This window comes from Vipera berus, assembly GCF_964194415.1.
Source record: "Vipera berus genome assembly, chromosome: 1".
Classification (NCBI taxonomy): domain Eukaryota; kingdom Metazoa; phylum Chordata; class Lepidosauria; order Squamata; family Viperidae; genus Vipera; species Vipera berus.
This window is the reverse complement of record NC_138202.1, coordinates 195,917,353-195,935,834: the sequence shown is the minus strand read 5'-3', so window position 1 is coordinate 195,935,834 and position 18,482 is coordinate 195,917,353. Positions and strand designations below refer to the sequence as shown.

Genomic DNA, 18,482 nt, shown 5'->3' with positions numbered 1-18,482 from the left:
TTGAGGTACAAGTTTTCTCCCCCACTCTCTCTCTCCTGACAACTGCAAATTTGGCACTATTGGCCAAGATACATACTTAAAAATATATATAAAAATATGTTGCTTCAAACAGCAATGTTCCCTCCCGTGTCACAATGAAAACTACCTTTGAAATTAAAGATAATTGGTTATATCTCATAGATGTAACTCAGCGGTTCCCAACCTTTTCTATACCTGTATCCCTAGAATGCTTCTGATATTTTCTTGCATCCCTTACAAAAGTTCAAAATAATGGCAACAAATTATGTATTTACACTATAATTTTGAAAACCCAAGTTTTTGCACCCCCTGGAATATCATCTTGTTCCCCCAGGGGGCGCGAGCACCCCCGGTTGGGAACCCCTGATGTAAGTTGTTTAAAAGGGGTAAAAAGCCAAAACTTCTCTTAGGATTAACACTGCAGTTACTGTATGTCATATTCAATTTTTAAGGAATTTTATTGTTTAATGTGTATTCATAACAATAACAGATGTATTTATTTTAGTGATGTTTATATCTTTGTATTTTTATAAAAATATCATGACGAGCACTCTGGAAAAAAAACATCAGAATGAAAATGATCAAAGTTTTACAACTAAAAAATAAAAACAAAACTTTCAAGGGTGTCACTATAAAATAAGACTTACACTTTTGATGAAAATTAACATGAGTTTTGTAAAGAGCATATTGGGTGACTGAAGTTAAGATCTTAGCTTTAGTACCAGTCAACAGACAATCCTGAGTTTGCATCCTCCTCCTCCTCCTCCTCCTCCATTTGATAGAATTCTACTGCTGAACCTAATCAATCTATGGAGTACTGTGGCCAGAACTATGTAACAAAACTTAAATAGATTTACAAACGGGGTTTTAGAGGATAAGCTCCTCCACAGGATTACCTATTGATTTTAAATATAAAAAGCTTATCATACAAATCATAACTACAAAAATAGTGAACCCTATGCATAAATCCTTTAAGAAGTGCCCACACTTCAAACTTGAAGCCAAGAATAAATGTAGAACATTCTAAAGAAGATCCATTTCTTGGACAGAAAACTGTGCCTCCACCCCTCCCCTCGGGTGTGCAAAACATGAACATAATCTTTTTCAGGAAGGCTTTTAAATATGAACTAAAAGGACCATGCATGCATGAAGATTCTCAACACTCAGCTAGTGTCAATGAGACAATTTGATTTTGCAGTAATTATGAACCTCCTTCATATTTCATGAAAGCACATATGAACAACCAGGCAACCCATTCTGAGATTCAGCCCTTCTTAGTCATGTAGTGTAATTTTATTCTGTTCCAAAAGTTAAGATTGCTACAAAGCTATTACATTACTAGTAAGTCTACAAGTCAAAAGGCCAGGTTGTGGATCCCTTTCTTAAAGGTGACGTGAATCGGAACTTAGTGCAAGTCTGAAAAGTGTCTGCTCTACAGCTTGATATGAGAGCTTTGGAGCAATATACAACTCGAAAGCAAAGCTGACCAAATCTTTTATAAACTCTAGTTAAATGTCTCAGGATGGGAATGAGCAGCATCTGCATTTAAGTACATAACTGCAAATAGATAGATTATATGTTGTTCTATAGATGTATATTAAGCTATTTATATCCCTGTTATTTGTACAATTCTAAATATGCCACGATTAAACTCCTCAACAATTTCATGTTAAGTAGCACGTTAGGACAACACTGAACTCTGTGAAACTGCATATTCAAACGATGGGACGTCAAACAGCATCTCCTAGTATCACCTCCTGAAATTTGCTCTCCAGCTGGGAAATACTGAAACCACTGCAGAACTATACCTTTCAGGCTGCGAATATGCACGTACGGCTATATACACAAGGCCAACACTTTTGATGGAAATAAGGTTATAGGATTAGTTAAATCTTCTATTTACAAAGCATCATAATCTACACATTTGCTTGCTCTAAGGCTTGGGTCTATATATAATAGAGCTTTACAAATTATGGCTCCAGGGTGTGTAGCCCAAACCTTTGCTATAGCCCCCTGAAGAATCTGTTGACAAACTTTGTCATTGCTATCACCCTGCAGTGGCACAAAATAGTGTAACTCCATGCTGGTCATGGAATAAGGTTTTGTGCAGTTTCCTCTAGTGACTGGAATAGATCAGGACTGGCCACTGTTCTACCCAGCTGGAAGTTAAGCGCCATGCATACACAACTAATTTCCTTATCACACAAAGAAAGAAACAAAGCAAACAACATTTTTCTCCTGCTCAGCTACTGCACTTTCAGCTGCCTTGTCCACTGCATGTGGACAATGGGTGACTTTATTTCTATTAGCCTTTACTTTTGTTTTTGAAGTGAAGGTTCGCTGAAGTGGTGCTCAGATGTTGCTGTCTTGATTTACTGCTTTCTTGGCCAAGCAAGTCTACTTTTCATTTGTCTATTCACAATTGCTCATTTTTCCCAGGAAGAAGAGAGTGAAAAAATAAGAAATGGTAACACAGACATGTGTGCTAGAAAAAAAGAGAAAGCGCTCTCGAATAATGGAATCGGTAATTAAAAAATATCTTGGGCCAGTTGATTAACAGATCCAAGAACCATTTCTTGATGTTCATGATTGCTAGGAGATATTGGGAGATGGGCAAGCATTGCTTCTGATTTGTTCCCCTGGTTCCCACTGATAGAAGATCCCCAAAGGTCCTGGTTGCAGGAGAACTGCCTCCAGAGATTTGCCTGTATACCACTCTAAAAAACCAATGTAAGTTAATATTCCCACAGGATGAAGGAGATACTGTGAGGATTCTTTAGGATGAGTTGACAACATTTGTATAGATATACATGATGTGCACGGAACAATCAATTGAGAAATTTAAAAAAATACTGTATAGGATTGTTATATGTGGGTATGTTTATATGTATTAAGAGGGGGAATAATTGTATATACATATGTATGTGTGAGTATGTTTGTGCATTGAGAAATAAATGCATTTAGTAATTAAATTTGTTAACAGAATGAAATCATACAAATGGAATTTAATTGATATAATTTCTATCACATCTTCACCCATCTTTTGGAGTCTGGCACCTGGAATATCACTCAAACCAAGTAAGCTTTTCAGGTAACTCTTGGTTTTGAGTGAACAAGACGTTGTGCCATTTGAACACTGTCATGATGCATTATAATTGTGTTAACAGAGTACTGATAGGCTCCCCAGTATGTCTATTCAGAATGAAATAGAGTGGGATAACTTGAGGGCAACATCCTCAAATGTTGGCCCAGTCCCTAGAAGATGTAAAGGTTTGGAGGGAAAGAACCAACTTTAACTCTACCCTAGCAAGACAACGTCATTCTGAATTTTTGGACATCCTGCATCAAGTGATATGTAATCTTTGATTCTTGGACAGGGCTGGTGTACAATTTGGGAGTCCCCCGGACTTAAAAAAACCGCTCAAGGAGGAAGTGGCAGCCATGGCTGAGGAACCTTTGCAGAGATCCATCTTGTGGACCAACTGTAGCCATTCCTGAAGCAGGAGGCCTTGCTTACACTCATTCATGCCCTGTCAGTTCTCTGTTGGATTACTCTAATGTGCTGTAGTACATAGAGCTGCCTTTGAAAACCATCAAGAAACTACAACTGGCCCAGAACATACCAATACTATACTGCACTATTGCTGCTTAAACTGGACTGGCTTCCAGTTTCTTTTCAGAAGCAATTCAGTGTGCTGGTTATCACCTTAAGGTAAAGGTAAAGGTTCCCCCACACATGTGTGCTAGTCGTTTCCGACTCTAGGGGCTGGTGCTCATCTCCGTTTCAAAGCCGAAGAGCCAGCGTTTGTCCGAGGACGTCTCCGTGGTCATGTGGCCGGCATGACTAGACGCCAAAGGCGCACGGAACACTGTTACCTTCCCACCGTAGTGGACCCTATTTTTCTACTTGCATTTTTCACGTGCTTTCGAACTGCTAGGTTGGCAGAAGCTGGGACGAGTAACAGGCGCTCACTCTGCTACGCGGCACTCGGGATTTGACCCGCCAAACTGCCGACCTTCTGATCGACAAGCTCAGCGTCCTAACCCACTGAGCCACCGCGCCCCCGGTTATCACCTTAAAAGCCCTAAATGAGACAAGGCTACTTGTGGGGCTTCCTCTCCTGGAAAAATTATGCCTGTTCTACCAGGCCAGATAACGTTGGTGTGTTACAGCTCCCTTCCCTTAAATGTTGTCATCTAGTAGAAGGAACCTGGGGAAGTGTACCTTTCTCTATAGCTGTCCTGGCCCTGTGGAATAACCTTTCCCCAGAGATCCAAGCATGATCCAACCTATGCTGCTTATCTTCCAGGAGGCCTTGAACAGGTGGCTGTTCCCACAAGTGATATGGTAGAATGAAGCTAAAAGGTAAAGGCAAAGGTTCCCCTGCACATGCGTGCTAGTCGTTTCCGACTCTAGGGGCCGGTGCTCATCTCCGTTTCAAAGCCGAAGAGCCAGCGGTTGTCCGAGGACGTCTCCGTGGTCATGTGGCCGGCATGACTAGATGCCAAAGGCGCACGGAACGCTGTTATCTTCCCATCGTAGTGGTATCTATTTTTCTACTTGCATTTTTACATGCTTTTGAACTGCTTGGTTGGCAGAAGCTGGGACGAGTAACAGGCGCTCACTCTGTTACACAGCACTCAGGATTCGACCCACCAAACTGCCGACCTTCTGATCGACAAGTTCAGCGTCCTAACCCACTGAGCCACCGCATCCCTAGAATGAAGCTAGAGCCCTGTAAAATTGATGCATTAAAGAGGTACCACACATTTTGATTTAGCATTTGTTAATTTTTATTCAGCTTGTTTGAGAGATTTTGCTGTTTTTACTGCTTTATGCCTTTAAGCCTTGGGTTATAGTCACAATAGGGGTGGTTATACAAGTCTTTTTTAAAATAAATAAATAAAATGTCTCACAAGTAGACTTTTGCTTGTTCAACAAGATTTCTTTCTCCTTATACCCACTCTCAGATCTGTTCCAGATTTAAATTCTTGATTTCCAGGATACAGTAAAGGTAAAAGTGTAATTTTTCTTGTTCCACTAATTGAAATTGTAGATGAGACTAATTGCTAAATTTCTGTATAACGTTTAGTTGCTAGGAAATGATTGATAAATGTTATCCAATTTAAAAAGTCCACTGAAAGAGGAGACATGACAATTGCTGTTAAAATCATTACAATGTGCATGCATGTGTGTATGAGAGATAATATAAGGTTTTTGTCTCTCAATATTATTCCTAAAATATGGTTTATAATATTGTTTAAAAACCAACACATTGCTACTTCATGCAATTATTTAAGCATCTTTCAAGCCTTAAAGCACAGTGGTCTAGAAAACAATACTTTCTAGATTACTGGGTTTAGAGATTTCTTTTAAAATATATTTATAGCTGTCAGGTCCCTTTCTAGAATGTGACGAACATGTTCTGGATGTAGATTTTATTCAGGATTTCTATTATTTTCAACTTTGGTTAAGAAAATACAAAGAGGTGTAAAAAGCTACCTGGCACTTCATGGCTTTCCCCTCCAAACTCATGCTTCCAGTAAAGCCTCTAAACTAATTAGAATTGATTTATTATGGATCAGGTACCTTATCAGGTAAAGAAGGAAATTACCATGGACAGTCAAAGGGTTAGGAGGTCAATACAGAATAGCAAAATCAATTTAAATTGATTAGACAAAAGATCCATCTTACGCATTTTACAGAGCCCAAAGGATTAACTTTTAAGTAAACATCTTTGAACTGTAAAGACAGAATTTGAGGCTAAAAGATACAAGTAATGACAGCTTTATTAAAAAAAACAATAAGCAGGGTGCATTTAAATAACTAACAAAGTAAAGCTAGTTTAATCTATCTTGATGTTTATTTTTTATTATAAATCTTTCCCTGGGTAATACAGTAATTTAAAGTATCAGGAAGAGCAGGTAATTGTACAATATATCCCTAGGTCAATCTATTCAGAGGTTTCCATTTAGATGAGGTGACTAGCCTTTTAGAAAGCTATAGAGAATGAATAAAATATATCCAAAAGATTGTTCTAATTCTTTTGCCCAATGAAGTATTAATTTAACAAAAGCATATTTCCACTGAAGATAGATGAGGCCTGCCTAAAATGTTTACCTTATCAAAATGAAATATACTTTTTCTTTATTTTGTACTGAAGCAAAAACAGTGTTACATATCAAAATAAAGGCCACTCAAATTATCATGAATTTAACTTCATTTTAATAAGGTGTATTGGGAGTTCTACATTTTTCCAGACTCAGGTTTTCAAGAATGTCTGAAAAGTTTCTTTTCCACAGAGAAAAATCTATCTTTCAAAGTATTTCTTACCTTCAATAGCAAGCATGGCTCTTAGCTCCCTGTTCAGTAGTTCGTACCTCCTTTCTAAGTCATGTTCTTTTTCCCTAGGCAAATTGTAGAAGTTCATCAATATGTTAATTACTAAATCATTAAATGCTAAAAAGAACCTTTAATTTTGATTGATTTTTAGGACTCTAAGCTGACTTTTTCTCTAGGATTAAGCTACTCTAAACAAACGATATGCAAGAATAAAACCTTATTCGGATAGGATCAGTGCTTCCCAGTGCTTTTTTTGTAAAAGAAAAAGGTGCCGGAACTCACACAAGTCATACAACCCGCCTTGCCTACCCTACAAGGTTCCATCCAAAAAAGGTGCCGGAACTCCGTTCTGGGCGTTCTATGACAAAAAAAGCCCTGGTGCTTCCAAATGCTCCTTATATTAACTTGCAACATTCATTGGAAAGTACTGTCTACAGTTCTTTCTACATTGCTGTAGCACAACAGCATCTTGAATGTCTCATTTACATTTCTCTTCAGTTTGTAAATATATTTAAATTTTATTTCTGAATATTCTGAGGCAAGCTTTGGCTTCTGCTAGGTAGACGACAATCTGTCTTTGCTCCAGAAGGTCCTGTGTTCCATGTAGCATGTAACCTGGAGCCACCAAACTAAGAGGCCTGAAGAAAGGATCGAGTCAATCCATTATAATCGTAAATAAAATTGGATAATAAGTAGATGGAGGGAACAAGTATGGCTACAATGAGAGGTCAGCCTAAATAATCATGGCTTAAGTGCAACTTGTTTCTTCAAGACCCCTATGCACGCTTGGTGCATGCTTTTGTTGGAGCAGAGTACATCAAGATAGCAGAGAAGCCTGACTATTAAGCAGCCAGAGATTGCTGCTTTAGCTTCTGTGGAAATTCTGGAGTTTGCAGAGTTCAGTATTCCTCATTTTTTTTTAAAATCCTTCTGGAATACTAGCAAGTAATACACTGAAGAGGACAGAAGAACTGCTGTACAGTAATGATCAGGGCTACCATCAAGACTAATAGCCATCATTGCTTCATGGAAAGACATTCATTTTTGTATGTATTGCACAGGAAAAATGGTGGAATGTGTACCTCAAAACCATCCTGTCAGAGTTGAGTGATTTTCTGAAAGGGTCTTGTGTATTTTCAAACAAGGCTTGCCCTTCATTTTTTTTAATCATTCATCTGACAAAATAGTTTCACCTTCATTTCCTTTAATAAATAGCTTCACCTGTAGTCCTGTAAAATGATCTTTCACTCTCTGCTCTTGGCCTGATGCTTTTGTTTAAGAAGTATCGGATGACAATGGTGTTTGATACTTGGAAACCATCCAGTTTGGAAGTTAGTTCAAGATTTATAAACCATGATTCGTGAAGTTGAGAACCCAGATTGACATCATGTATTCTTCCCAAGGCCTCTCCTCCTATAGGCCTGTAGGATGTGTATTAGGTGTGTGATCCCATTTCATGTTTATGTGAGGAAACTCTGGCTTAGTTCAGTTTGCAGACCTGGATAATAACCCAGAGATTTTAGGGAACAACTGCCAATCAGAGCATGCAATACTGAATTAGGTGCACAAATGGCATGAGCTGATATAAAGTTGTGGTCTGTATTAATTGTAATGTTGAAACTGTTTATATTCTCTTCACTTCCTATACTGGAAATTTCTGTGTCTGCCTACGAGTAGGTAAAATGGGCATAACAAAGAATGGAGACAATGAATATCACTTATGCCTTACTTCTTCCCTATTTCAACTGTTATTTAAAATTTCATTTAAATATTTCACTTTTTCTGATTGTCAGGCCTAGCATTTAATATAAATTGTATTTAGACATTTCCATACCAGAATGTACTCATTTGCTTTGTATATGTATTCACACTTTCCCCCCTATATTATAATCTGAAATACATTTGTCTTCCACTTTATAGGTGGTGGAAAGAGTTTCAGCATTCAATTCGATGGTGAAACTAAGAAAGGACAGATTGGCATATTTCTGATCAGCATAACATTTGTATATAAATCTGTTTTGTTCTATTTTTTTCATTAGTTTTAGCAATTCCTCACAAAATCTCCATTATTGTTTTTGCTGAGAAAATAAGTATTTTGAAATATCTTTTATATTTCACATCTATTTTACCTAACCTTATTATTTTTAAATAGACTAAGTAAGTAGCACTAACAAAGTCAGAAAAGAACAAAGGTCTGAAAACCAAAACGTTCTAATTTGTCCATTGGTCCTGGAAGTGCAAATCAAGTCCATTCTTATCAGGAAATGCAAAGAGTGACTGACTTGTAGGAACTAATGCCTATGTGAGTTAGATCTCTACAATTAAGGTAGAATGGTACATAGAGAAACCATTAATTTTCATGTTCCAATATTTGACCATAGTACTATTTTACAGAAGTATATGTTTCATAAGCGTCTATCTGAAATGAGTGAAAATTGAATTATTTCTTAATTATCTAATAAATTTTCACTACATATGAGGAAATATTCTGAAATATTCTGCACCAGAGACAAATTCCTTGTGTGTATAAATCATACTTGGCCAAATAAAGCTATTCTGTTCTGTTCTGTTTTGCTCTGTTCTGTTCTTCTCTGCTCTATTCAGCAGTGGTTCTCAATTTTTTCTTCACTATGGAGCCTTTTAAACATCTTTTCTGGCCATAGACCATGGCCATGGACACCCCAAGAGATAACTTAAGATTTAAATCATAACATTTCTTCAAGCCTTTCTGGACCCCCTGTGACGTCCACAGACCATAGGTTGAGAACCACTGCTATAAAATATTCTAAAAGGAAGCAGAAAAATTACCAACTTTTACACTGTCATTCATAAATCAAGGCATACTTACAGAAGAGAAAGTTGATTCATTCTTCTTATCAAGGCATTTTTCTTATTGACTAACATAAACCATTCTTGCATCATAGCTTCTTCTTCTTCAGTATTTCTTCCTATTAGAACAGAGTAGTTTGATTTATATTTTAAAGACTCAATGATAAGTCAGTGTAATTTTTATTTAGCACAGTTTTCAGCCTCATTTTTAAAAAATCCATGTACAGGATCCAAAGAGCTCAGTAGTATGCCATTTCAGCCTAAGCTTTCCTTTTGACAGCAGTCCCCATCAGTGTCTAAAAGCTGCTCTCAATATTATTTGGCTCAACCAGACTGCAAAACACTATCATGGAAGAAAAAAAGTTCCAATTTCTTATTGAGTTATTTAGCTGAGGCATTTAATATAATCTTTTCAATCAGTTCTATTGAAGGTATAGTTGGAAAACAATGACAACAAGTTAATAGCTAGCTAAAGCAAATTCAACAATTTTAGGCACATTGTTAAAATCTAAAAAGAACTAACTAAAAATATTTTAGAACTTCAAAACATATTTTGGAATACCAACAAATAAACCATAAACATTACTTGTTTATAAAGCCTATTACAATCACTGTATTATAAAAACCTTGCCCGCTATCAAAAGAATAAAAACAAAACTAGCCTGACTTCCCTTGACAAGTAATTTGAAGGAATTATTGATTGGTTCCCCTCTGGCTTTCTTTTCAGATTAGAAGGGCTGTGGATTAGAAGGAAAAATGGTGCTTTGGAAGTGCTCAAGTAACTTGTGTCCATAGCTCTGTGAAGCACATGTTCCTTTTCCTGGGATCTCACATCTTCCTTCCATAGGCAATGGAAGAGGTCACTTGTTTAAGGGGTTGCCAACAGAGTTAAACATGTACCCATAGCATGTATACCCAAAGCACTTTTTCCCTTTAAATCTGAAGTAATGTATAGTACAAAAATTACTCTGTGATTTCAGAAGGAGCATCTTCCAAGGATATTAAAATTGAATAGGTGTCTTATTAGAGAATGTGGATTTCCAAACACTTTGTCATATTGGTTCATTGATCATGGTCAGCAAGTTAAACGATATCCCAGTGGCCTATAAAGCCACTGAAATATGAAAGTTACATGTTTCTTAGAATGGCCTCTGTTAATACATTTTGCAGAATTCATTACAGTTCTCCAAATGGAATATCGCTAGCACAGGACATCTCTAGAAATGGGGGGAATTCATGAGTTAGGCTTGATTGACCTAAGGTTCAGAGACAATTCCAGGAATTTGTCCATGATATGAATCTGAGTTTGCCAGGAACATTCTCAAGATGTGAGCTTTGCAAGAACAGTACAATGTAGATTAACTTTCTGCCACTTCAACAGATTTTTAATTGCCAGAGCGCCTCTATCTTCTTGGGATTAACATTTCTTGCTTTGTTGCCTCAAATGAAATAGAGAGGGTGGTGCAAATGAAAAAGATGAGTTACTTTCTAAAACCAAAAATGTTACTCTCATAGTTAGATTCTCATAAGTATTTTTATTATAATGTATAATATAATTTGAAGGGTTTCTACAATGGAGACAATAAGGAAACAGTAAGGACTTCTAATGCTAACTGACATAAGCACCATAAGTCTCTTTATTGATTCTGGAACTTCTTCAAGTTAGGAATACAGCTATTTTCAACAAGCCACAAGCCACATAAATCTTATATATTTGTATTCAAAGGCTTTAAAAATCAAGTGAAACAAAATAAATAAAACCAAATCCCAGTGAGTTATGTCAATAGGGGACAAGATGAAACTCACAAACTGTATTCTGTGACTTCTTGACTTCTTAGAGATTTTACTATCGAAATTCAGTTGTAAATTGTCAAATAATTGGAGAATGATTTCTTATCATTTTTCTTCCTGCATCCCAATTCCACCCTCAGGAAAACTGTGCAACATCTGGCTCTCAGCATGGTATCTCTGCATTATGCCCTGCCCGCTGCGAACATTGAACGCCAAAATAAAATAATGATTAAAAACAAAGCATCTCTGCCACAATTTATCCTCCTCCACTGGACAACATGCTATGTATAAACTAACATTATTATCTACACAGCGAACATGAGATTATGGTCCCGAGCAGAGTAGTTTGTCTAAGGAGAACTAATGAGTTAAAATGGAGAGTTTTAGTTAATATTAGTTAAAACATTATTAATTGTAAAGGTTGATTTATCAAACATTTTTAAACCAGACACCTACAACTCAGCATTTCGAATGTACCATCATCAGATCTCTCTTGACTGTGAGGAAATGCAGTATTAAATAATTTATAATACTTCATTTATACAATACTGCAAATCGAAGCTCTAAAAGGTATATGAAGAAAGTTATGATGTTATTCTGTACATACACTGTTATTTTGCACAAGAATAAAACTACAAAAGGCCTAGGTAAAAGTGGCTGTAAACTGTACCAATGTTACAATGACTTTTCTTTTTCATTCAGTTAAAAACATTATTTCTTCTTTGATAAATTAATTATAAGCTCTCAAAACAAATAAAGAGTTCAATTTAATAAAGAGTGAGTGTTGGGGGTTTCTGTTCAGAAAACAAAGACACAGGCACAAATGTCTGAAATTCATATATGAGTTTTGGTAATAATGACTGCATTTTTGTAAATGTCGACAATTTGTCAAGACTTGGAACAGCCACAGAATTCATTCAGCTTTTGAATGAGGTGCCCACCAAACTTTGAAGACTGACTATAACAGGTGTAGCCTTTGCTATTCTGGAATAGTAATAAAGTTATTTTCTTATTAGTAGATTAGCAGTAAAAATGACAGGTGTCTAGAGCTTGCTGCTTTCAGTCCCTCATTTATGGTGATAACTGCCATTCCCATAACCATGCATTAAAGGATGGAACTTTTCCTTAAATATTCCTGCTAAATTTAAAATACATGTGGAGAAAAATATGGTTGTAGTTGTGATCAAAAGATATTAGAAATTCTAGGTACTTTCTCTTTTTCCTTACCAATGCCTCTACCGCATTTCACATTTAATGCAAATATTATTGATGCTTGTATATTGTCCTAAAATCATTACATCACCCTTATAGTAATAGGGCCATTTGACTATGTGTACGCATGCACTCATGCATATTACTGCTTCTCTTCGATGCACTTCAAATATTTGGATTCAGAAATGGGAAAAATGCAACAAATAACCCAAAGAAAAACATCCAAACAGCAATGGTGGACTGCAAGCAAGAAGAAGAAACCAGACCCACTCATATATTTTCAGCCCCTTGTGATGTAAGGGTAGGGAGACTACATGGTGCCATCCAGCTGAATAAGGCTTCACTGAGTTTAAACACAAACACAAGATACAAAGACACATGCAGACACCACATGATAATGGCACCAAATTGCTTTGGTACAAAAAGGATTCCAAGTTGTTAGAAAGGACTAGATAGAATGTCTTCTCTTTCTTTCTACTATAATGTCAGTAGTTTGAGTAATTTTCGGGTTAACAATACAGAAATACCATCAGCAAGAATTGGGCTTGTAGCACACTTCCCAAGGCTGCGATTACTTGATTGTGGGTCTCTGCCTGTGTTAAAGGCCCTGTTTCCTGACTGTATAGCATCCCAGTAAAGGAAAATGCATTAGCATCCATTATAACAGTTTTACTTGGAGCCATATATATTTATGCTGTACTCTTTTAACTGTTTTAATGCTTTATGATGTATGCCACCCAGAATCAAATAAGTAAATAAATAAAAATTGTTACTATTGAAAATTTCATGCTCTCCCTTTCCTTATAGATTAGAAGAAGAACTGGGAAATTTCCTACTGAGGAAATTGAGGAGTTTCTAGTTCACAAATAAATAGGGAAAGACTAAATACCCATTCGCAGCAAGGATACAATGCCACCAGCCTCTACTGCATTTTATACAGCATAAGGTGGCAAATTATTGCGTTGGAAGGATACACGTTCTGAAATTTGACAACAGAAGAATAGAAGGCTAAATAAAACAGAATATGAAGTCCATTTCACCTGTATTGTCTCAGAGAAAATGAGACCTTCTACAACATAGATGTCATCTAGAAATGAAGGACTGTTGAGGAGAATATCACCAGGTCTTTTAGAAAGTATTCCCCAGGAACAGGAATTGATATGAAATAGCTAGATAGACATGATAGTTCTTTGGCCATCAGATTGATCTTGACTTTGCTATGGATTGAATGTGAGAACAAAACCAGAGAGAAAAAGAGGGAGAAAGAAGTCCGATAAAATATGTAGTCTGGACAATAAGGAGAATGATTAGTATTAATAGAGGATAAAATAAGTGTTTGAGAAAATATTGCTTGGCCTTGAATATTCTGAGTTTTGAATGATGGTTTGAAAAAAAATCCAAGAGAGAACTTGGTGGTAGGAGAAAGTCGAGTAAGGGTGATAGGCTGTATGCTACTTTGGCAGGAAAACAATGAGATTCAGTAAAATCAGAATAAAAGCTACATGGGTGAAATGTACTAATGTGAAAGCAGATAGATCAATGAAAAAGTTTTACGATAAATACCCTCACAAGCCTCAAGGGAATTCTTAACCTGCTTTTTGTTTCCCCTAGAGGAGATTCTTTCTTTCTGAGAGGGGCAGATTGTCAACTCTACAAATGAGCATGGCTGGAGCCACTTTTCCCTACTCATTTTCGGTTGCCACATGAGGGAGGAGGGTTGCCTAGGTCAGGGGTCGGCAACCTTAAACACTCAAAGAGCCATTTTGACCTGTTTCCCACAGAAAAGAAAACATTGGGAGCCACAAAACCCTTTTGACATCTAAAATCAGGGGTGTCAAACTGCCGGGCCACGGGCTGGATGTGTCATCTGGAAGCCGCGCCCACCCCATTGCCGGCTATGGCAAAACCGTCCCGATACATTGCGCGACGTCACGTGATGTCTTGAATTTGACATGTCTGTCTAAAATGAAGATAACCTTTATGCTATGTATAAAAAAACTATACGTGTTGCATTTATGAAATCAATAAACTGCTACAAAGAAAACACATTTTTATTTCTGAATGCAACAAAAACATTTTGAACTCCAAAAAATAAAGATGCTGGGTCGAAGGTTACTTTCAAATAAAATACTCAATGTCTATTTGAGTCCTCCTCGTATTTATGAAATAAAAATCCGGTGCAAATTATAAAAACTACAAATAGGAAAAATAGAAAAGAAAAAAATTGCAGGGGAAAAAAAAGAAAAGGACAGGAGAAAGAGGGAAAAAACCCTTTCTCGTTCATCCCAACAGGTAAAAACAATTTTAGTAGCTTATTTACCATCGTTAAATACAGCATAATTATCTCCATACCTCATCTCTTAATTTTTAAAAAAATCAAACTATTTCATTAAATGTTCTTTACTAAAAAGTCCAGTAAGGACAACCACATATATTCATATTCATTCTCTCTCTCTCTCCCTCCCTCCCTCCCCCTCCTCTCTCTCTCTCCCTCCTTCCCTCTCCCTCTCTCTCTTTCTGCCCATTCATTCATTAATCTGGTCGGAGGGCCTGCACGTGGTGACACGCATGTGTGTGCGCGCGCGTGTGCACACACACACACACACAAGTTTTTCTATCTTGCTCTTGCGGTGATCGAGAGGAGGAGGAACTGGCCTGAACGGAATGGGACAAATGAACACAGCTGTCTTAAGACGGCCACTGCATCTCAGGCACCCCACCATGGCTGACACACCGTGGACATTTTTATTTGGCTGGCTCTCCATTGGCGCTCCTCTCCTGCCTTCCTGCCCTTGGTCTGCCAGGAGAGAGAGAGAGAGAGAGAGAGAGAGAGAGAGAGAGAGAGAGAGAGAGAGAGAGAGAGAGAGAGAGAGAGAAGGGAAGCGCAAGTGCCTTTCTCTGTCTCTCTTTCTGCAAATGGCGGAGGAGGACTGGGAGCCACAGTAGAAGGCTGAAAGTTTGGAGCCCTGTGGCCTACGTGCTTTGCTAGTCAAAATAATCTTTTGTCCTGTGGGAACCAAGGTCATTGGCTGCTCCCGAGACTGCAGGCTGGGCATTGTGAAAAAAGCCTGCCCAGAAGATGTATTAGGGAATGTAGTTGCTTGCATAGTTTTAGGGGTGGGATTTTTTAACTTTGTATTGGGGAATTGTTACATGCATCTCCAGACTTGATTTCACTTTTGATGTGCCGATACTTTGTAACTAATAAACATGTTCTTTGAGAAATTTGCAAGCCTCAGAGTTCTGCTTTATTCATTTCTGTCGGTCAGAACCAAGGCAAATGGGGCAAGAGGGTTCCCAGTAATAAGCAGGAAAGCAGCTGTAAAGTTTTACTCTCTCACAGTAACATTGAAAATGGTTAAACAAAAAGAGAGAAAAGCTATTGGATGATAAAATCACAAGAGAAAGGAATTAATTGTAAGACATCAAGAAGAATGAAGACCAAGCAGAACCTTTTAGGTATTAAACTGAGGAGGTGACTAGGGATATTGTGAAAAAAGTTTCAATAAAGTGGAAAGGATGGAATCTAGACTAGAAGAAGACAAACAAAAAGTGGCACTGATAAAAAGAAAACAATTGTAGCAGTACCACTGGGATGTCACAAAACTTTAGAGCCAAAGAACAGAGGAGGAATTAGCCTGCAGCTAGAGAGGGAGAATTGGTAATGAATGTTTTTTAATAGAATGGGTGAGATAGTGGAATGTCTAGATCAGACATGTCAAACTCGCAATATCACATGATGTCACACGACATATCGGAGCTTTTTCCCCATTGCTGGCAATGGGGTGGGCGCGGTTTCGTTGTGTCACATCTGGCCCGTGGGCCGGCAGTTTGACATCCCTGGTCTAGATGGAAAGAAGCCAAAGGAGGGAGCATTTATTCTGTGCCAAAGAAGAGAAATATTGTTAGAACAAACTCTAACAGAAGTAGGGTGAGTATGATTCAAAGACGCAAGTGGAAGGATAAGATAAGGACATTAGGGATGAGAGTGACTGAAGAGCATGCACTATTGGAAGAAGAGGGAAATGGTGAAAGACATTCAAATGAATAGTTTTGCTTTAAACTAATATAAATAATTAGCATGTTTTTATATGAGATTATCTCAAGAACTTCTAGCTTGTTCACAAGAGTTTCTGCATTTAGCAAGAGAAAAAGATACTGTTGCTTGCCAATATTCACTTGACTGGGATCTCACTCTTGTTCCAGGCGGTTATATAGAATGAATAAAATGTAGCAAGAAAAAAAACCCAGGGGAATATAGTGTCTCCATGCGCTGTGAGGTGCAGCTAAAAGCAAGCTGGTTGGCATTTTTGTACAACCAGTCTAGAGCACAGTCTGCTGCACTGAAACACGGGATCGCTTCCAGTTCCTGCAACAGTGTTCTCATGATCAATGCTAGGTCTTCAGCTTATATGGATGCACATACTGAATTATTATTATTCAAATTTGTAAAAGGATGTGTATGTGTTATCCAACACATGAGATTTTTTAAATTGGGACTGTTTCTCCTTCGGGTAACATTGTTTAATTCTAAAAGCTATTACATTAGGAAAGAGCAAACACTTAATGTCAAGAGCTAAGGCAGCATTGAGCTACAGCTGCAGATAAATTCCACTGTTTACGTGGTGTGAAATACGAACATTTTAAAGAAACTCCCGTATCTTTTTTTTATAACATTTTCAGTTGCTTTTCAGATTCACTGTTTTTTTGTGTTCGTCTTAGACCATATGATGCCCTGACACTGGTCATGTGATACAGGTTGTAATAGGCACAAATCCTTTTGGGTAACAACAAAAGAAGAAAGAATAAAAAGGAAAAGCTGAAAAAAACCTTGGCATTTGGAAAAAGGCCAATTGTGGCTCTGTCGAAGGCCTTTTTGATCACTGAAATGACACATGCGTGCAATATTAAGAGCAGTTAAGATTTCATTGGCCATGGTTTTCAATTCTTTTCCCCAAAATATTGCAGTTCTGCATGGTTAAAGATATTTTAAAACTCAAATTTAAGGAGATTATACCCTGAACATATGCACAGAACTTGTCAAAATAGATCTACATAACAATGATATAATTTAAACCTATTCTTTGCAGCTTCTTTTGCAGCTTCTCAATAAATCACAGGCTTTTCCAGCAAAAATGGTTTAGAATTTATTTCTGTGACCTACACAGAACTCAATCAAGTTTTGTTTGTTTGTTTGTTTGTCTGGCAGGGTAAAAAGCCTATTTAGATCATTCTGTACAACAGACATAAATAAGAATGCTGTCTATGTTGCTTTTGAAGAATCACCATTATGTTTAGTATTGAGATTATGAGCAAAATATATTGCAATTGATTTTGCATTTGATTGCAAACTCCTTATTATTAAATGAGATGAAATGATTGCAATGTATAACACAGCCTTTAAATATAAAATATGCTGATTCCTTGTAATTTTTGCAACATAGTATCTACATTATATTTTTGTATCTGTTCCTATATAAAACAGGATACCTTCCCTCCTTTTAAACTAGCAAGTTGGACCATTACAAATTAATCCTGACTTTAATAACTGGTTAAAGACCCCTTCAGCTTTATAAATAGGAAAAAAATTATTAAAAGCCTGTGATCACAGCGAGCTCTCTCATTTCTCCTCTAACCATTTGTTATTTAATCCAATACTAGTAATCCAATTTGTCCATCAGACTTTTAAAGGGCAGAATGCAACTTCCCCAGCTTAGACACTTTTCAAAGTACAATATATTTTTCAAATGAATGCTGGATGTTTCATTTTTTTCCCTCCTAACTGTTCCTTGCTCTAATGTATGAGGGGGAAAAAGAACAAGATGAACATTGTTCATACTGATTAAGTAAGAGCTCATTAAAGAGCTGTCAGTGCCGTTCTCTGAATATGCATGAAGCATATAATCAGATCTAGTACCGTCACTAGAGGAGAATATGGTAAGTACAAAGAATTGATTTAATTACTTAGAGTGGGCTGTAGTGGTAAAGCAGTCTTGTTAGTACAAAAAAAAGAAAAAGGGGTTGTATTCTGGCACAGTTAAGGGAAAAAGGTAGTTTCTGCTTCTGCTACAATGCTTAATCTCAGGGAAAAAGCACTTTCCAATGTAGCTTAAAATGAAGATTGCCAGTGTCCTGAAAAAGGTTGGAATTCATCTTATCTTGCCTTAACCTCACCTGGTTAACTATTTTACAGAAAGCACTTTCTCTCTTTAATCGTAATTGCACTTGAGCTGTTTCATCAAATGGTCACATAGTCCATTTTGCAAAAATCCTTTGTACTTAAAAAACA

At 37.1% G+C, this 18,482-nt stretch overlaps 1 protein-coding gene across 8 annotated transcripts in view; it reads right to left on the bottom strand.

Moving 5' to 3' along the window:
* The window catches only part of EHBP1 (EH domain binding protein 1), a 304,632-nt gene that overhangs the window by 3,979 nt on the left and 282,171 nt on the right, over positions 1–18,482 (bottom strand). For all 8 annotated transcript variants that reach the window (XM_081344185.1, XM_081344189.1, XM_081344187.1 and 5 more), the window contains 2 exons: positions 9,210–9,309; positions 6,353–6,426 (listed from right to left, as the gene is read on the bottom strand). In XM_081344185.1, coding sequence (XP_081200311.1) covers positions 6,353–6,426; positions 9,210–9,309 — 174 coding nt within the window. The remainder of the gene's footprint in view (positions 1–6,352; positions 6,427–9,209; positions 9,310–18,482) is intronic.